General features: G+C 25.9%; 7 protein-coding genes and 1 non-coding gene across 8 annotated transcripts in view; 5 read left to right on the top strand and 3 right to left on the bottom strand.

Annotated features, from left to right (window-relative positions):
• Nucleotides 1-1040, bottom strand: part of DDB_G0272272 (hypothetical protein) — a gene marked incomplete at both ends in the record, with an annotated part of 1215 nt that extends 175 nt beyond the window's left edge. Inside the window, one exon of the mRNA XM_640109.1 lies at nucleotides 1-1040. This exon is cut by the window's left edge and continues 175 nt beyond it. Coding sequence (XP_645201.1) covers nucleotides 1-1040 — 1040 coding nt within the window.
• A 651-nt stretch (nucleotides 1041-1691) lies between these two features.
• Nucleotides 1692-2160, bottom strand: DDB_G0272402 (hypothetical protein; the record flags this gene model as incomplete). The annotated part of the gene is made up of 2 exons (XM_640108.1): nucleotides 1692-1850; nucleotides 1975-2160. The coding sequence occupies 2 exons, from the start codon at nucleotides 2158-2160 to the stop codon at nucleotides 1692-1694; spliced, it is 345 nt and encodes a 114-aa protein (XP_645200.1).
• Nucleotides 2161-3606: 1446 nt separating this feature from the next.
• DDB_G0272196 (hypothetical protein) lies at nucleotides 3607-4668 on the top strand (the record flags this gene model as incomplete). The annotated part of the gene is made up of 3 exons (XM_640107.1): nucleotides 3607-3819; nucleotides 3931-4403; nucleotides 4500-4668. The coding sequence occupies 3 exons, from the start codon at nucleotides 3607-3609 to the stop codon at nucleotides 4666-4668; spliced, it is 855 nt and encodes a 284-aa protein (XP_645199.1).
• A 541-nt stretch (nucleotides 4669-5209) lies between these two features.
• DDB_G0272400 (hypothetical protein) lies at nucleotides 5210-10077 on the top strand (the record flags this gene model as incomplete). Its single annotated transcript, XM_640106.1, has 4 exons — nucleotides 5210-5220; nucleotides 6667-7768; nucleotides 8333-8624; nucleotides 9083-10077. The coding sequence occupies 4 exons, from the start codon at nucleotides 5210-5212 to the stop codon at nucleotides 10075-10077; spliced, it is 2400 nt and encodes a 799-aa protein (XP_645198.1).
• tRNA-Phe-GAA-9 lies at nucleotides 6300-6373 on the top strand. Its single transcript has one exon. It is a non-coding gene; the product is annotated as a tRNA-Phe (tRNA).
• Nucleotides 10078-10093: 16 nt separating the features above from the next.
• On the top strand, nucleotides 10094-10369 carry DDB_G0272270 (hypothetical protein; the record flags this gene model as incomplete). The annotated part of the gene is made up of 1 exon (XM_640105.1): nucleotides 10094-10369. The coding sequence occupies one exon, from the start codon at nucleotides 10094-10096 to the stop codon at nucleotides 10367-10369; it is 276 nt and encodes a 91-aa protein (XP_645197.1).
• A 584-nt stretch (nucleotides 10370-10953) lies between these two features.
• DDB_G0272268 (hypothetical protein) lies at nucleotides 10954-11595 on the top strand (the record flags this gene model as incomplete). Its single annotated transcript, XM_640104.1, has 1 exon — nucleotides 10954-11595. The coding sequence occupies one exon, from the start codon at nucleotides 10954-10956 to the stop codon at nucleotides 11593-11595; it is 642 nt and encodes a 213-aa protein (XP_645196.1).
• Nucleotides 11596-12719: 1124 nt separating this feature from the next.
• myoJ (hypothetical protein) overlaps nucleotides 12720-17500 on the bottom strand; it is a gene marked incomplete at both ends in the record, with an annotated part of 6946 nt that continues 2165 nt past the window's right edge. The window contains one exon of the mRNA XM_640103.1: nucleotides 12720-17500. This exon is cut by the window's right edge and continues 1036 nt beyond it. Within this exon, the coding sequence (XP_645195.1) occupies nucleotides 12720-17500 (4781 nt within the window).

Below are 17500 nucleotides of genomic sequence, written 5' to 3'. Positions count from 1 at the left end.
GAAAGTGATGGATAAATTGATTGTTTACCAAATGGAGTTGAAGGTGAATTTGGAGTCGATTGTTTTTTTGAAATTTCAATAGTTTTATTAAAATCTTTCATTTCAATTGAATTTGCTTGATTATTATTATTATTACTATCATCACTTTTATTTTGATTATTTTTTAATTTTAATAATTCATTGATTTTATATTGATTTTTTAAATCGTCAATTAAATTTGTATAAATTGTAATTATTAAACCAGATAATAATATAATAACTAAGATAAATGAAATTGTAATTCTAATAAATGTTGAAGAATCTCTCCACCAGAATGAATCATGTTGATATGTAATTGAATCAATATTAATTGTATGTTGTTTTAAAATTTCATTTGAAATTGATCTTTTAATTATATCTTGTGTTATGAAATTAGAATTTGAACAATACCCAAATCTTGAACCATTATCATCAATACAAAGGATTTTTAAAATTTCATAATAATTAACATCTGAAATTAATGCTTTTTTAAAATCTAAACAAATCATTAATATCATTGATACTAAAATTGGTATAAAATTTAAAATAATTATAAAATAAATTATTAATTTATAATTTAATTTATTATCATTATAATTAATTGAAAATTCATTTAATTCTCTTGAATTTTGTTGTTTTTGAATATTATTATTATTATTATTATTTGAATTAAAATTTAAAGTTGAGGAATTTGGTAAAAAGAATGAAAAAATTATTGAAACAAAAAGTGTGATTGTAAAGGAAATAAAGATTTTATAATAAAATTTGAAATAGTTAAAAAAATTATATAAGGCAGTTTCAGGTTTATATATTATTCTATCAATATTATATGTATTATTTTCTAAATTTGGGTTAGTTTTATCGATTATATCCAAATGTTGAAATGAAAACTCAAATTTATAATGAGTTGTTTTATTATTATTATTATTATTTGTATTATTTGTATTATTTATAAATTTATAGGTCTTTGTATGAATTTCAATTAATCTATTTGGTTGAATATTAATAAATGCTCCCAACATAGATTAATAAAAGTAGGCAACAATTAATCTTGGAAATTATTCCTTTTTTATTTTCCATTTTTTTATTTTTTATTTTTATACAAATTAAAAATTTATTTTTAAATTTTGGTATTTTAACATAATTGAATAAAAAAAGACTTTTGAAAAAAAATTGTTTATGATATCACTTTTTTTTTTTTCCTTCTTTTATCTATTAAAAAAAAAAAAATTAGTTCAGGATTTTAAATTCCCATACTATTATGTATAACAAAAAATTTTTAAGTTTTAAAATTTAAAACTAAAGTATTTTTTTTTTTAAAAAAAAAAAAATTCTTTTTTTAAACTTAAAAAATATGAAATAAAAATAATAATAATAATAATTAACAATAACCATTTATTATAATGAAAAAAATAATATAAAAAAATATAAAATAAATACATCTGGTGGTAATAAAAAAATAAACGTGTTTTATTAGTTTCGAAAATTGTGGGGTGTGGGAGGGGGTGAGAGGGGTGTTTTGTTTTTTTTTTTTTTTTGTATTTTCACCTTTTATTTACTTATTCTCTTAAATAAAGATTTTAGAGGTTTTTATTTATAAATTCTTTTTTTTTTTTTGACTCCGAAAACAAATTACTATTATAATAAAAAAAATAATATCAATTATTATTTATTTAATTTCTAAAAGTGTATGGGTTATTGGATTTTTTAATTCTTTTATTTCCATATTCGAAAACTATTAAAGATACTATTGCTATATATAATATTATAACTTGAATTAAAATGGATATTAACTTTTCATATAATGGCCCATTTTCCCATTCATAGGACTCCTATAAATTTTAAAAAATTAATAAATAAATTGACATGATTATATATATTTTCAACTTTTTTTTTTTTTTTTTTTTTTTTTTTTTTTAATTTTGTTTAGAAAAAAAAAAATAATAAATAACATACAAAACCAGTTTTTAAATTTTTATTAATTGAATCATATTCTTTTAAAGTTTCATTTTCAATTTTATAAATTCCTAAATAATATTCTTTACAAAATCCAATTTCATTGCTTTTTGAATCTAAACAAATTGGTTTTAAAATTGGTATTGATAATAAAATTTGTTTAAGATCTTTTGATACTAAATCCATCATTATAATAAATAAAGGTAAGAAAAGTATAATTAAAAATGTATAAATTATTATTTTTATTTTATATATAATTTTTGGTTGATTTTTCATTTTTGATTTTATTGGTATTAAAAATAATATTAAAATTATTATAAATTCTGTAAATATAAATATTAAAAAAGAGTATAATAAATTTTCAATCTTTGAAAAATGATTACTAATTTCTAAATAATTTTCTTTATTAATTTCATTTTTATATAAATATCTATTTATTTTTATTATTTCAATATTTTTATTATTATTATAATTATCATTATTATTTTCTTTAATTATAATATCTGTATGTTTTAATGATATATGGTATTTTATTTCTTTATAATCTCTATTTCCAATTTCACTACCATTTATATCAATTGAATGTGTATATGTTTTTGTTGTTATAATTAAAATTTCATTATTGCTATCTATATTAATTAGGGTAATAAAAATTCCCAAAACTATTAAACTTAATAATATTTTGAAAATACTTGTACAAAAATAAATTTTATTCATATCTTCATATTAATAATAATAATAATAAAAAAATAAAAATAAGATTTATCCCTATCCAAAAAAAAAAAAAAAAAAAAAAAAAATAAAAAAAAAAATATATATTTTGGGGGTGTGAATTATTATTATTATTATTATTTTTAAATATGTATTTTAAAAAAAAAAAAATTAAAAATAAAAATAAAAATATAAACACTCTACAAATTTAATCAAGTATAAAGAAATTAATTGCAGTTATTATATTTTTTTTTTTTTTTTTTTTTTGTTATTTTATTTTATTAATAATTTTTTTGTTGAGTATAAAATTATAAAAAAGATATTTTATTTTTTTTATTTTTTTTTATTTTTTTTATTTTTTTTTAATAATCATTCTGTTTTTTTTCTCTTGTTTCCCCATCAGAACTACCATATGAATTCCACTATGTCGCTCATACTTAAATATTATTCTAATTATTTTAACAAAAACAATCATGATAATTAATAACCAGTTTAACACTCAAAAAAACACTTCGTCTATTCTTTGAAATTTTATTTATTTTTTTTTTTTTTTTTTTTTTTATTTTTTAATTTTTTGAATTTATTTTATTTTAATTTTTTTTTTTTTTTTTTTTTTTTCCGTTGTGGTAGCTAAATTAAAATTTAAAAGGGTTTGTTTATTTTTAAATTTTTTTTTTTTTTCAATTCAATTCAAATTAATATTAACAACGAATACTTAATAATTACAAAAACACAAAAAAAAAAAAAAAACAAAATTTTTTATTTCTAATAAAATAATAACAATAATAATTTCTTTATTTCAAAAATTATTATTTCTCACAGTATCATATAAATAAATAAATAAATAAATAAATAAATAAATAAATAATAAATATTATTTTTTTATTCTCTTTTAAAACACTTACACATATAAATAAATAAATGGGTTGCGGAGGATCAAAACATCAAGGAACAATGGGACATGGTGGTGGTGGTGGAAGTGGTGGCGGAGGTGGCTACAACGGTAAGAAACCATTAGAAAATAAAGTTAAATTCCAACCAATTAAAGATAAATTCCAATCCTTACAAGAAGTACAAGATGCTTTACGTACTGCTGGTTTAGAATCATCAAATTTAATCATTGGAATTGATTATGTAAGTAGGGTGCAATAAAAATAATAATAATAATAATAATAGATAATAATAATAATAATAGATTATTAATTATTCAATTGATTTTATTTTATTTATTTTGAAAAAATTTAGACAAAAAGTAATACATGGAATGGTAAAAAAACATTTGGAGGTAAATGTTTACATGATATTCAACCAGGTATGTTAAATCCATACCAAGAAGCAATTGAAATTATTGGCAAAACATTATCAGTATTTGATGATGATAATTTATTACCAACCTATGGTTTTGGTGATTCAAGAACTACCGATAAGAGTGTATTCTCTTTTACAACCGAAAGACCTTGTTTTGGTTTCAATGAAGTTTTACAAAAATATAATGAAATCACTCCATTGGTTTCTCTATCAGGTCCAACTTCATTTGCGCCAATCATTAGAGAAACAATAAATATTACCGCTGCAGCAAAGGCATATCATATTTTAGTAATCATTGCTGATGGTGAAGTATCCGTTGTAAATGAAACCATTAAAGCTATTGAAGAAGCTTCAAAATATCCAATTTCAATCATTTGTATTGGTGTTGGTGATGGTCCTTGGGATACAATGTAAGTTTTTTTTTTTAAAAAAAGAAAACTATTAATTGTATATCTTTGTTTTTCACTAACTCTTATTTATTTATTTATTTATTTATTATTAAATAGGGAGAAATTTGATGATGATTTACCAGAAAGACAATTTGATAATTTCCAATTTGTACCATTCCACACAACAATGGCAAAAGCTGAAAATAGAGAAGTTGATTTTGCAGTTGCCGCTCTTCAAGAAATTCCTGAGCAATTCCAATATATCAAACAACTTGGTTTACTTTAAAAGAAAAAGAGTTTTTTTCAAAATTTTTTTTTTTATACTTTTTTTTTTTTCCATTTTTATTTCCCTTTTTTTTTTTCTTCACAATAATTTATTCATTATAGTTCAAATCAAATTTACAAAATTTATAATTTATCAATCTGATAATTAAAAAAAAAAATAAAAAAAAAAATAAAAAAGTGTACTTTAGAACAAAAAAAAAAAGAAAATTTCCTTATCCTTTTTCAAACTTGCCGTTTTTTTATTTCAGGAATATTTTTTTTTTTTTCTTGGAATATTTCATTAATGCATTTTGTGTATTCTAATGCAACTTTGTTTTTTTTTTTTTTTTAATATCTATAACTCTACACTATCAATAAAAGAAGTAAAGAAAGAATAATTATTACTTTCGATTGGATTACAATAGAACACTTTCGTTACATATACTTTGTTACATTTAATTTAGATACATTTACTTTCATTACAAAGAATTCTTTCGATACATAATTTATAACTGTGTTACAAAAGTAGTCTATGTAAAAAAAAGAAAATAAAAGTAAAGCAAATGGAACAAAAGTAAATTTAACAAAAGTGATCTATTTAATCTTAAATTATTTAATTTTTCAATTCTCTTTATATTTTATAATTAAATTAAATTGATTGAATATACATAGAATTGAAAAAACAAATAAGATTTATTTATTATTAAATAGTAAAATCCAAAAAAAAAAACTGATAATAATATTTTAATTTACATTTTATATTTTATTAAATGAGTTGACATAATCTGCTAAAAGTGAATAATTAAAATAATACTAATTTTTATTATTGTAACGAACGACTATAGCTTCAATAAAAGTAATGACCATTTTTGGGTTATTATCTACAGAAAACCATCAAAAGGGAAAATTCGACATTTTTGATTGTCAATATTTTTTTTTTGAATTGGATAACGCATTTATTAGTTGCTTCTCTTTGAAAATATTTTATAATATTTTTTTTTTTTTTTGAATTGGATAACGCAATTATTAGTTGCTTCTCCTTGAGATGTTAGATCTCATTTTATTTTTAGTTTTTTTTACATGGTCTAAGAGTTTTATAATATTTTTTTTTTTTTTTTGAATTGGATAACGCAATTATTATTTGCTTCTCCTTGAGATGCTAGATCTCATTTTATTTTATTTTATTTTTTTTTTTTTACAGGGTCTCTAAAAGAGGGGTTGGTTTACCTTTTTTTTTTTTTTTTTTTTTTTTTTTTTTTTTTTTTTGTTTCGAATTTTGAATTGTATTATTACTTTTGATTAAAACATCTTTTTTGTCCAAGATAGTTTATTTATTTATTTATTTGTTTTTTAAGTCTTTTTTATATGAAAAATGAAATAATCAAAAAAAGAGATTGTTGTTGTTGTTTGTTTTTTTTCGATCTGATTATTTTTTGCTTTTTTTTGAAAATTTTGCTACGCAAAATTCTCAAAACGAAACAAATAATAAATTACAATAAAGTAAAAAGATGGCTTTTTAAGATAGTTTATTTATTTATTTATTTGTTTTTTAAGTCTTTTTTATATGAAAAATGAAATAATCAAAAAAAGAGATTTGTTTTTTTTCCGTTTTATAATATTTATACTGCTATAAAAAACAGAAATTTCATAAAAGCCTTAGTAGCTCAGTTGGTACGAGCGTGAGACTGAAGATCTTAAGGTCGCTGGTTCGATCCCGGCCTGAGGCAAATTTTTTTAATTGTTGGTATGATCGCCGGTTCGATTCTATATGTTGATACCGAAAAAACAAAGAAATAAACGAGAATTTATACATATAATAAATAAATCACTGTTATATCTTCACCGCCACATTCATTCCTCTTAATTTTACCCTTTTTTTGCTCAATAAAGCAAGGGCTATCGTCCTATATACTTTTCAACAATGGCTGATGATCACTCAACTGAATTACAGTTAAATCATACAGATAACAACACAACCTACAAATAATACCTCCACAACCTCAACAACAAAAAACAAAAGTGCAAAAATCGACACACCTAAAAAACAAACCCCAACAAACCAACTCTCACTAAACAAAGGACTTGATAATCAATTAGATATCATTGCACCTCCATCAATCACAAGACCACTCTCTTTCTTAGAAAAAAACAATAACACCATCAACATTAAGTGTTACTTTAATCAACCACACATCCGTGAAGAATTAACCTCTAAAGATGACACAAGAATCCAACAAATTCACAAAAACATTCACAAACTCTTCGAAGATATACTGTCGCCATCAGCATTTAAAATAATTGGTGCAACTGCCTTCGTAAATTGCAACGTTGATAAATTAACTTCAATAATCAACCTTCAAAACCAACTTGCACTAAATATCGACAAACTCAACTATAGATTCGATATATCATCAAATGATTATGCAATCATTAAAACATTCATTAAAACGTACTCACCCAAACATGCAAACGAGGCAATTACAAACAACCTCACTAAATTCACCAGTTGTACATCAATTGAATCATTTACTGTCACATACTCATATGCTGTTGCGTTTAAAAGTTACATTATAACATATCATCTAATTGATCACACACACAACATTGTTGATCAAAAGATCGAACAACCATCTGGTATCACAAGATATATCAAAGCTGCAACACGTAGTGTCACTAAACACAAAATTCAACATGCAAAAAATGCAGATATGGCAACAACTATAAAAAATGCCATCACAAACCCAAACATGAACAAAAACAATCAACCACCAAAAAACAACATTAACACCCCACCAATCAACGAAATTGCAAATTCCAATCGCAATAATAACTCACTTCAAAATAGTGGTTCAAAAGCTATACTAAATGAATCACTTGATATTAACAATCAATCCCAAAACAATAATGAAATTTCACACAAAAGTGATTCTTCAAATAATAATAACGGGAAAAACTCATTATCAATGAGCAATCCAACCGATCCAACAATTGTACCACAAAAACCTCTACAATCTCAACCAAACAAACCAAGTGCACCAACTCCAAATCCAATAAATCCAAGAAGAAGCAGCAATGCCCTGACTACACAACCAGTCAATACTGGTGCTTCCAAACCTAGTAAGGTATGAGCTCAAAAATCAACTTTATAACATGGAATTGTAGAGGATTCACTGAAAACCCCAACAATCACCACAATTCCTACCAAAAACCTGTTGACACACTACAACTACTTATATCAAAACTTACACCGCGTCCAACAATTTCAATACTCACTGAACTCAATTCATCACCATTACAACTTAAACATGATTTTCCCGATCACATCATCTCTGTCACCAAACGAGGAAATGGTGTAATCATCATTAACCATAACCCAAACACACTCAAACTCAAACACATATCAACAATTGATGGTAGAGCTATTTTAGCAGACGTTATATTTCCAAATCAATTACCAATTGGTATTCTTGGAATTTACGCACCAGCATCAAATAATACCATCAAAAAGAATTCATATGCAACTTCACTACAAACACTTCTCCACAACCACTCAACAAACCCAATACCAAACCAATCCCAACATGTATCTATTATCGCAGGAGATTTCAACTGTATCCACAACGACAATTCACTATTAGATGATATTATCCAATCCTACACATACCAACACCATCTAATTGATCAAGGTGAATTTAAAAACCACTCCAACTCATACACATGGTAACAGATTAGATAGAATATATACTCAATACAATAGAATAGACCCTGAAAATATATATACACAAGTCCACCAAATTCCATCTTCATTATCAGATCATAATCCAATATCAACAACAATTTCTTCACCTTTTCAAATAAATAAACATAAGAAAAGATGGATATTATCACCTGGTACTGCAAATGACCATGAAGCAATCAATATTATCAATCATTTAATAACTAATCACAATAACACATCAACAATCAATTTACAAATTGGTCAAAAGTAAAATCAAAAATTATTAAAACTCTAAAAAACTATCAATATAACAAAGACAAACAAACTCAACGTGCAAAACAAATACTATTAGAAAAAGCAGCAAAATTCAAACATCTTGAAGAACAATGCATCACTGAATACAATATTATATGTAACAAAAACAAATTACATCAAAACCACACAAACATATTAAAAAAACATATAAATGGAGAAATACCTAGCAAGTATCTATCAGCAATACTAAACAAAAGATCAAAAGATGCAAAAATTGAATCAATCCAATATGGAAACATCATTACATCCGACCCCGACCAAATTGAAAATGCTTTTGTTGAATTCTACACAAATCTATATAGCTTACAAATATGTTGTCCAATTACTCACTAGCTCATGCTAAACACATGGCCCATCATAAAAAATGAATATTGGAATGGTTTAGACTCACCTTTTATAAAAGATGAAGTTGAAGCTGCAATTAAAACCAGTAACCCCAACAAATCACCCGGTCCAGATGGAGTTACAAATGCATTTTACATTAATCATTTAAACCAAGTTAAACCAATTCTCACTACATTATTCAACGATATACTAGAAAATCCACACCACATCACAACAGAATTCACCGAAGGTCTTATACACACAATATACCAGAAAGGCAACCCCTTACTCATATCAAATCGTCGTCCCATTACACTTCTAAACACTGATTACAAGATCCCTCTCAAAGTAATCAATGCACGTCTTCTGAGAATACTTCCTTTCATCATCAATAACAACCAAACTGGTTTCGTACCCCACAGATTCATCATAGACAACATCATCAACATCAATGAATTAATCAACTACCTCAAATCTAAAAACCTCCCTGGTATCATCACACTATTTGACTTCTTTAAAGCATTTGATTCTATCTCTCACGATAGCATTAAAAGAACATTAATTCATATTGGTATACCAATAAAATTAATAAATTTAATCCACAAGCTATTATCTGACTCACAAGCAAAAATTTCAATTAATGGTAAAACGACCAGAAAATTCGATATTAAAAGAGGTGTAAAACAAGGTGACCCAATCTCAGCCACTTTATTTGTAATTGTAATTGAAATATTAGCAAGAACAATAAATGCAGACAATTCAATAATTGGATTACCAATTTCACCCAATCCACAAATTAAAATCAAATTTACCCAATTTGCAGACGACTCTACAACATACAACATCAACTACGAACAACAACAACAATCAATCAAACATTTCGATAATTTCTGCGCTTCAACATCATCATCATTAAATTTTGACAAAAGTGCAATAATAGAAATCAACCCCCACAAAATCACTGATAAACACATAATAAACAACATTCCACAATCAAAAAGAATCCCAATAACCAAAAAAGATCAATCAGAAAGAGTCCTTGGCTATTTCTTTAATCATAGGGGGTTTACATAGGAAATTACCAGAAACAATGAAAACACTGATTAAATCATTAGTACTATGGAAAACTAGTGGCACAACATTAAAAACAAAAACAACCATCATAAACACCTACTCACTATCACCAATAACATATTTATCATACCTTGAAGAATTTACAAAAGATGAAGAAATTCAAATTAATAAATTAATCTCATGGTTTATGAATTCTCCCGCAAATTCTGAATCACCAACTCTAATACCAATTCCATTAAAAACAACACATCAACCATCCATTCCGTGCAAAAATACCTTTGATGTGTTATGATAGATCATTAAAACCATTAAAAGAAGGTGGTTGGGGTATGTGGAATATACAATTACGACAAGTTGCTCAAAAGATTTGGATATACAACAGATTTTTACAAATGCATAAATCTGCAAACAATTCAATATACATGATAAGTTGGATGGATCAAATCATCAACAAATCAATCTCTTCTCCATACCTTATAAAAATCAAAAAAATGGGAAAACTATGCAACTCAAATTGGACATCTAAAAGATAAAGTTCAAATCCTACAACCAATATTAATAAAAAACCAAACCTCTCTAACATTAACCACAAATAATATTTCACTACCACCAACACTCAAAGAATTCTACTCGACAATACTCAACAATCACCAATGCAAATCAAAAGACTATGTTGGCAAGAAATATTCAGATCTACTTCTTACTTCGCACCAACAATCAATACAACTATTATGGAAATACACATACGACCAACTATTTGTCAAAATTCAAAAATTAAAAGATCCAAAAGGCCGTGATACAATGCAAAGATTCCATGCTAGATGTCTTCCAATTAATCATCTACACAACAAAGTTTGCCCCATTTGCAACAATGAAATGAATAATGATCCCTATGGTCATTTGTTTTTCAATTGTCAGCACACAATCAACTTCATAAACCACGACAAATTAAAATATTTTTTATATAAAAATTGCAATAGAAACAAAAACTGGTCACTAACAAAAAACCAAACAACAAAATTATACACACTCATTTATAAACCACAAACAAACAACAAAGCATTTAAACCAGATCCAACTATCAATATTAATTTTCATTTTGCAGAAAACGCACAATATAAAAAATACAGGTTCAACTGGAATTATATAAACACAAATCTTGATCTAGTCAGAACACATGCATATTGGAACATAATCTCATTAGTTATTCACCAAATATGGATATGGTTATGCAAATCATTATTTGACATCAATATAACTCAATCATTTGATAATCGGAACAATCAAATAAACAACACAACACTAGATTATGATATATTAAAATCAAAATGGCACAAGCTAATAAGATTGGAATATTCAAGAACATTATCAAACTTCAACCAATACTCAATTAAAAACAACCTCACAAAAACTCAAAAAGAAACCCAATGGTCCGAAACAATCAAAAAATTTAAAAAAGAATGGAGCATAAACACAAATGAACCAATTCCAACAATTACACCACCAATTAATTATTAATTACCTAATCTAAAATAACATACCATTTTAAATTCACAAAAACTAAAAAACCTAAAATAAATAAATAAAAATAACATACTAATCGTATACTACAATAGTTTATTTATATCAAAAAAAAAAAAAAAAAAAAAATGTTGATTAAATTGGGAAGTGCTTTTCTTTATCTTACTTGGTTAATCCTTATTTTTAATATTAAGTTAAAAAAAAAAAATCATGCAAGAAGTTCACCATTGAACTTCTCCACCATAAAGAAAATCTAGACCCACATGGTCATTTTTTCTTTAATGTAAGGGAACATTAGAATTACAACGACCTAATTTAATAAATGCTATAAACTACTCAAGAATTAAATAATAAAAAGCAAAAGATTTAAAGAGATCAGAGAAATTTTAATGACCTAAATGATTTTATTAAAGGAAACTAACTTGCAAAGTATATTGTATTCCTGAATCAGTGCTCCCGAATCCTGTCTCATTCGATCAATCAATCTAAGCAACTGATTTTTTTTTTTATAGAAAATTGATCTCATCAATCCTAAAAAAAAAAAATCAAATGAATAAAAGGAGTATCTTCTTTACTTTCTAAAATTAAAATAAATAGATAAAACCATTAATTATGGATGGATAAACTGTGATTAATAAATATTAATGAAAAAAAAAAAAAAAAAAAAATTTAAACTTTCATACAAATTTAAAGACCCAAACAATTTCCTTAAATTAATTAAGGAAAATTAGCTGGAAAAGTATATTATATTCCAAAAATCGGTGCTTCCGAATCTTAGCTCCTTCGACCAATTCATCTAATCAAATACTCTTATAATTTTATTATTTGATTTATTTAATTTTAAATACTAAATTATTTAAAAACAGGATGTCTTTTTTAAAAAAAAAAAAAAAAAAAAGTAGTAATGATTGTAAAAATAACAACACTATATTTCAAAATTATAATTCCTTAATATGAACTTCAAATTACCAAATATTACCAAATTTACAAGAAATCCAATCAAAAAAAAAAAAGAAACCAAATAAAATTTTATTATAGTTATAATTATTACAAAGCTTTTTATTTTTACAAATTAATAATTTTAAATTTTTATAAAATTTTATTTTTTATTTTTTTTATTATTATTTTTTACAAGCAATTTGTTGTTTTAAATTAATGATTTCAGTTTCAATTGTTTGTCTTATAGAGAGTGGTAAAGAAAGTGTTTTAATATCTTGAATTTCTAAATAATGTAAAGAATCAATTGGAATTGTATTTAATTTGTTTTCATCTTGAACAAAGGATTGACCAGCAGAGGATTTATTTGGTGGACAAATGGAGGCGATAACTTTAGCAGAGACACGTTTACCACCAAACTCACCAGGAGAGAATAAAGATAAGACTTGTTTCAATTGATTTGAATTTAAAGTTGGACAATATTGTTTACGTATTTTATCATCGATGATCTTTTCTTTATCTTTAATATTTAAAACATTGATGACCTCTCTAACTTGTTGGAAAGCATTAGCGACATCACCAACCCAAACATTACCAATATCATCGGCCCATCTAGTTAAAAAGTCAATCTTTGTTTTAACAAAGGTAGCAAATGTTTCTGTACAAAAAGTTTGTCTCAACATGAAACCTTTCATTATTAAAGCACCAATCCAACAAAATACTTGATTAAAGAATCTTTGTGATAATGTAAAATGTACCATACGATGTTGGAATATTGTAATGATTGAAGAGAGATAAGTTGTAATCAATTCAATTGATAATACACTACCAACACCATTAGAACCAAGACCAAAACTACCACTACCAAATGAAGAAGCAGAGATTGATGTTAATTTCTTATTATAATTTTCATTTAAAATTGCACCATCAACCAATGGTGATAATTTAAGAGTTGTAGCTTTAAATATTAAACCAAAAGTTATACCAGTACTTTGTTGTAATTGATCAATGAAATCAATACCACCACCACCACCACCACCAGAGAATTTACCACTAGTTGTTAATGATTGATGTGATAATCTTTCATTTAATTCTTCTAAATCTCCCAATGTTGGTATGATTGGCATAATTGAATTTGCACCATTTAAATGTTTAACTAAATTCTTTTTATAAAGGAAAAGTGTAAGAGAACAGCAAGCCAATAAATAGGAGAGAAGATCAACATCATCAAAGTTTTTAATTGTGAAATCAACTATTGATCTAATGATACCATAAAAGATACCTTTACTTGAGTCTCTTTCATAAGGACACCAATAATCTATTTGATGGAACCACATTTGACTACCTAAACTAGTATGTTCTAATTTACAAGATAAAAGGAAATCAGAGAGTAATTTTGTATCCAATTCTTTACAACCGGCCAATCTTGCCAATTTCTCCCATTCAGTTTCTTTGTAATCAATGATCTCCATAACATTTCTATAGAGTTCCATACGATCCTCCAACATGTGATAATTTAATTTTGTAGACTCTACCAATTTCATTTGAGTTTCTCTTTCACGTTTCATTTGTTGAATTTCTTTTTCTAGACGATCAGTTTCAGATTGTTGTTGTTGTTTCAATTGAGCTATTGTAGATTGTAATTGTTGAATCTCTTGTTGTTTACCTTCATCGATATGTTGTTGTAATTCGACAGACATTCTCTTTGATTTGATCTCTTGTTCTTTGATTGTATTGTTAATCTTTTGATTCTCAAAGACAGCATCATCCAATTGTTTAGAGATTTCATTGGTGACCGATTTCAATTGTTGATTCTCTTGAATGAGTTGATTCAATTGTTTAGATTGTTCGGTGGATTCTAATTGATTGGATTGTTTCATTGAATTTAATTCCTCTTTCAATTGGTGTAATTGTTGATTTGAAGTTTCAAGTTGTTGTTGTAATTTTGAAATTTCATTCTCTTTCTCTTTGATGGTTGAATCGATTGTTGAAGTTTGTTGTAACAATTGTTGTTTATAGAGTGCACTTGATTCAATGAGTTCTTGATTTCTTTGTTTCATATCGGTGAAAGAATTTTCAACCCATTGCGAATGTTGTTTAATTGCAGATAATTCAGCATCCATTTTAATGATTGATTCACGTTGTTGTTGAGCCTCTTGTTTAGAGGATGAAAGTTTATCTTTGAGTTTCTTTTTCTCTTGTTCATAATCTTGTAAAGATTTCAATTGATCATTATTGGTGATACGTAATGATTGAATCTCCATATTGAATTGATCTTGTTGTTTGGAAGTTTCATGACCACGTTCTTTATATTTTAGTTCTTTCTTTCTAAGACGTTCCAATTCATTTTGAGCCAATAGCAATTGAGTTGAAGATTGTTCATGTTGTTGTTGAAGTTGAGTCAATTGTTTCTTGAGTTCATCACGTTCATCGTCGATTCTAGTGATATGTTGTTTCTTTTCCTCTAATTCTCTTTCGATACGTGATTGATTTTGTTGCATTTGAGTGGTAACCTCTTTTAGATAAACAGATTCTTGAGTTTGATTTGAATTTTGTTCCTTTGCAACAAAGAATTCATTTTCGAAACGTTCTTTCAATTGAGTCAATTGTTTAACCTCATTCTCTAATCTATTGATTGTGTCTTTATATTGTTGACAATCTCTCTCTTGTTGTTTCAATGATTGTTGAACACGTTCGAAATCGGATTTCAAAGTTTCATTGGTTCTCTCTAATGAATGAATTGTAATCTCTGATTTTTGTCTATCGATTGATTGTTGTGATTGAAGATCAGAAAACTCTTTGGTTTGTCTAGTGAATTGTTGTTTTTGATCATTTAATTCAAATTGAATCTTACGTATCTCGTCATCTTTATTCTTTTGTTCAGCTTGTAATTTGCCAATCGATTTATTCAATTCTTCGATTGTAGATTTCAATGTGGTGATCTTTTCTTTTTGATGAGATACATTGGTTGAAACTTGAGTACTTTCAAATTTGACCGTTGTTAATTGAGTGATTAATGAATTCTTTTCATCTTCAACCGATTGTTTTGATTGTTTAATTCTTTCGAGCTCTTGTTGTAATTGTTTCTTTTCATCTTGATATTCCTCTAATTTACCTTTGAGTTTCTTTATCTTTTCATTGGATTGTTCAGTCAATTGTAATTGAATTTGTAATTTAGATTTATGATCAGTAAGTTCAAGTTCTAATTGATTGATTTGTTTCTTTGCCTCCTCCTCACTACCCAATTTCTCTGAGGAAAGTTTAATTAATTGTTCAGATTGTTCTTGAACCAATTGTTCCAATTGTTGTTTCTCTAATGCTGCACCACTTTGGAACTGAGAGGATTGTTGACCCAATGAATCTAATCTCTCCTTTATTAATTGATTTTCATCACGTAATTCCAATACTTGTCTCTCTAAATTATCTCTAATACCTGATAAACTAAAGTAATCCTCTTCTAGAGTTGAATTTGCTTTCTTTAATTGTTGAATCTCTAATTGATTATTTGTATTATCAGTATCTCTCTCTTGAGATAATCTATCAAATTCTTGTTTATTGAAATCCAATTGTTGAGTGGTTTTTGATAATTTACTTGATAATTCCTCAGATTGTTGTTTAAATTGTTGTAATTGTTGTTCAGTTTCATTAAATTGTGATTGTAATTTCTCGATGGAATCATGTTGATCAGATAAATCTTTCTCAAGTTTTTTATTTAATTTACTTGAATGATCTAATTGTTGAGTTTGTTCCTCTAGTTTTGATAAACATTCAGATAATTGTAATTGACTGCTTTGATTTGATTTATCCAATTCTTGATATTTCAATTGAATCTCTGATAATTGTAATTCGAGATGATCATTATTACTTGAAAGCTCACTAATGGTTGTATCAGATTTAACTTTTTGATCCTCCAATTGTTGTTTACGTTTTGCTTCAGAGGTTAAACGCCATTGCAATTCCTCAAGTTTCTCTTGAAGTTTATTCTTTTGCTCTTGAACGGTACGCAATGATCTTGCTTCGGCTCTTAATTGTATGTAAACCCTTTTGGCCAATTTCATTCTCCATCTTGCTTGAATTAAAATGATACCACGTAACTTTTTATCAACTTCTCTCTTTGATAGGATTTGTCTAATCTTTGTTTGTAGGATGATTGCTGCATTCTCACATCTTTCCCTATGAACTTGCTCAGAGAATAAATGTCTTCTCATTACAGTTTGCAATTGTAATGAAGCATCTCTAATCTTTTGATATTGAACTCTATCCCTATGAGCTCTCCAAACTTTTTGTATTAAAATGGCTGAATGAGTACGTTGTAATGCTGATAATTGTTGTTTTGCATGTACTGATCTAAGTTTAGTTTGAATTATCAATGATGCATCTCTAAGTTGTTTATAACGTTTACGATATAAATAACCTTTCCATCTCTTTTGAATAACTGTTGCACTACGATCCAATTGCTCCAATCTCATATCTTCTAAACTTGCCAATTGGCCAGCTCTTAAAAATACTTTTGTTAAACCAATCTTATATTTATCATCTGATAATTCAATACCAGTTAATAAATTTTGAACTAAAATTTTTGGATCTTTAATTTTATTATTATTTGAACCTTTCTTACCACCACCACTGCCAGTATTAATATCTTTTACATATAAAATTTTATAACGTTGATAAAATTCAGATAATAATCTACGAGTTGGAAAACCTGCACAACAAATTCTAACAGATTCCATAACACCACCACAACGTAATTGATGAATTACATCTTGTTTATTAAAAGTTTGAGGTAATTTCTCTGGATTTGGTTTAATACAACGAACGTAATGTGGTGTTGTAGTTGAAATAGTTTTCATTAAAGTTGCAAGTGATGTTGAAAATTGTGAACCAACAGAAAGGAATTTCATTGACGATGAACCTGAAGTACCCTTTGTATTGGAAGAAGTTGGACCACCATTACCTTGTGGAT

Source organism: Dictyostelium discoideum, assembly GCF_000004695.1.
Source record: "Dictyostelium discoideum AX4 chromosome 2 chromosome, whole genome shotgun sequence".
Taxonomy (NCBI): Eukaryota; Evosea; class Eumycetozoa; order Dictyosteliales; family Dictyosteliaceae; genus Dictyostelium; species Dictyostelium discoideum.
Note: the sequence above shows the minus strand (reverse complement) of the source record. Positions and strands in the feature narration are given on the sequence as shown.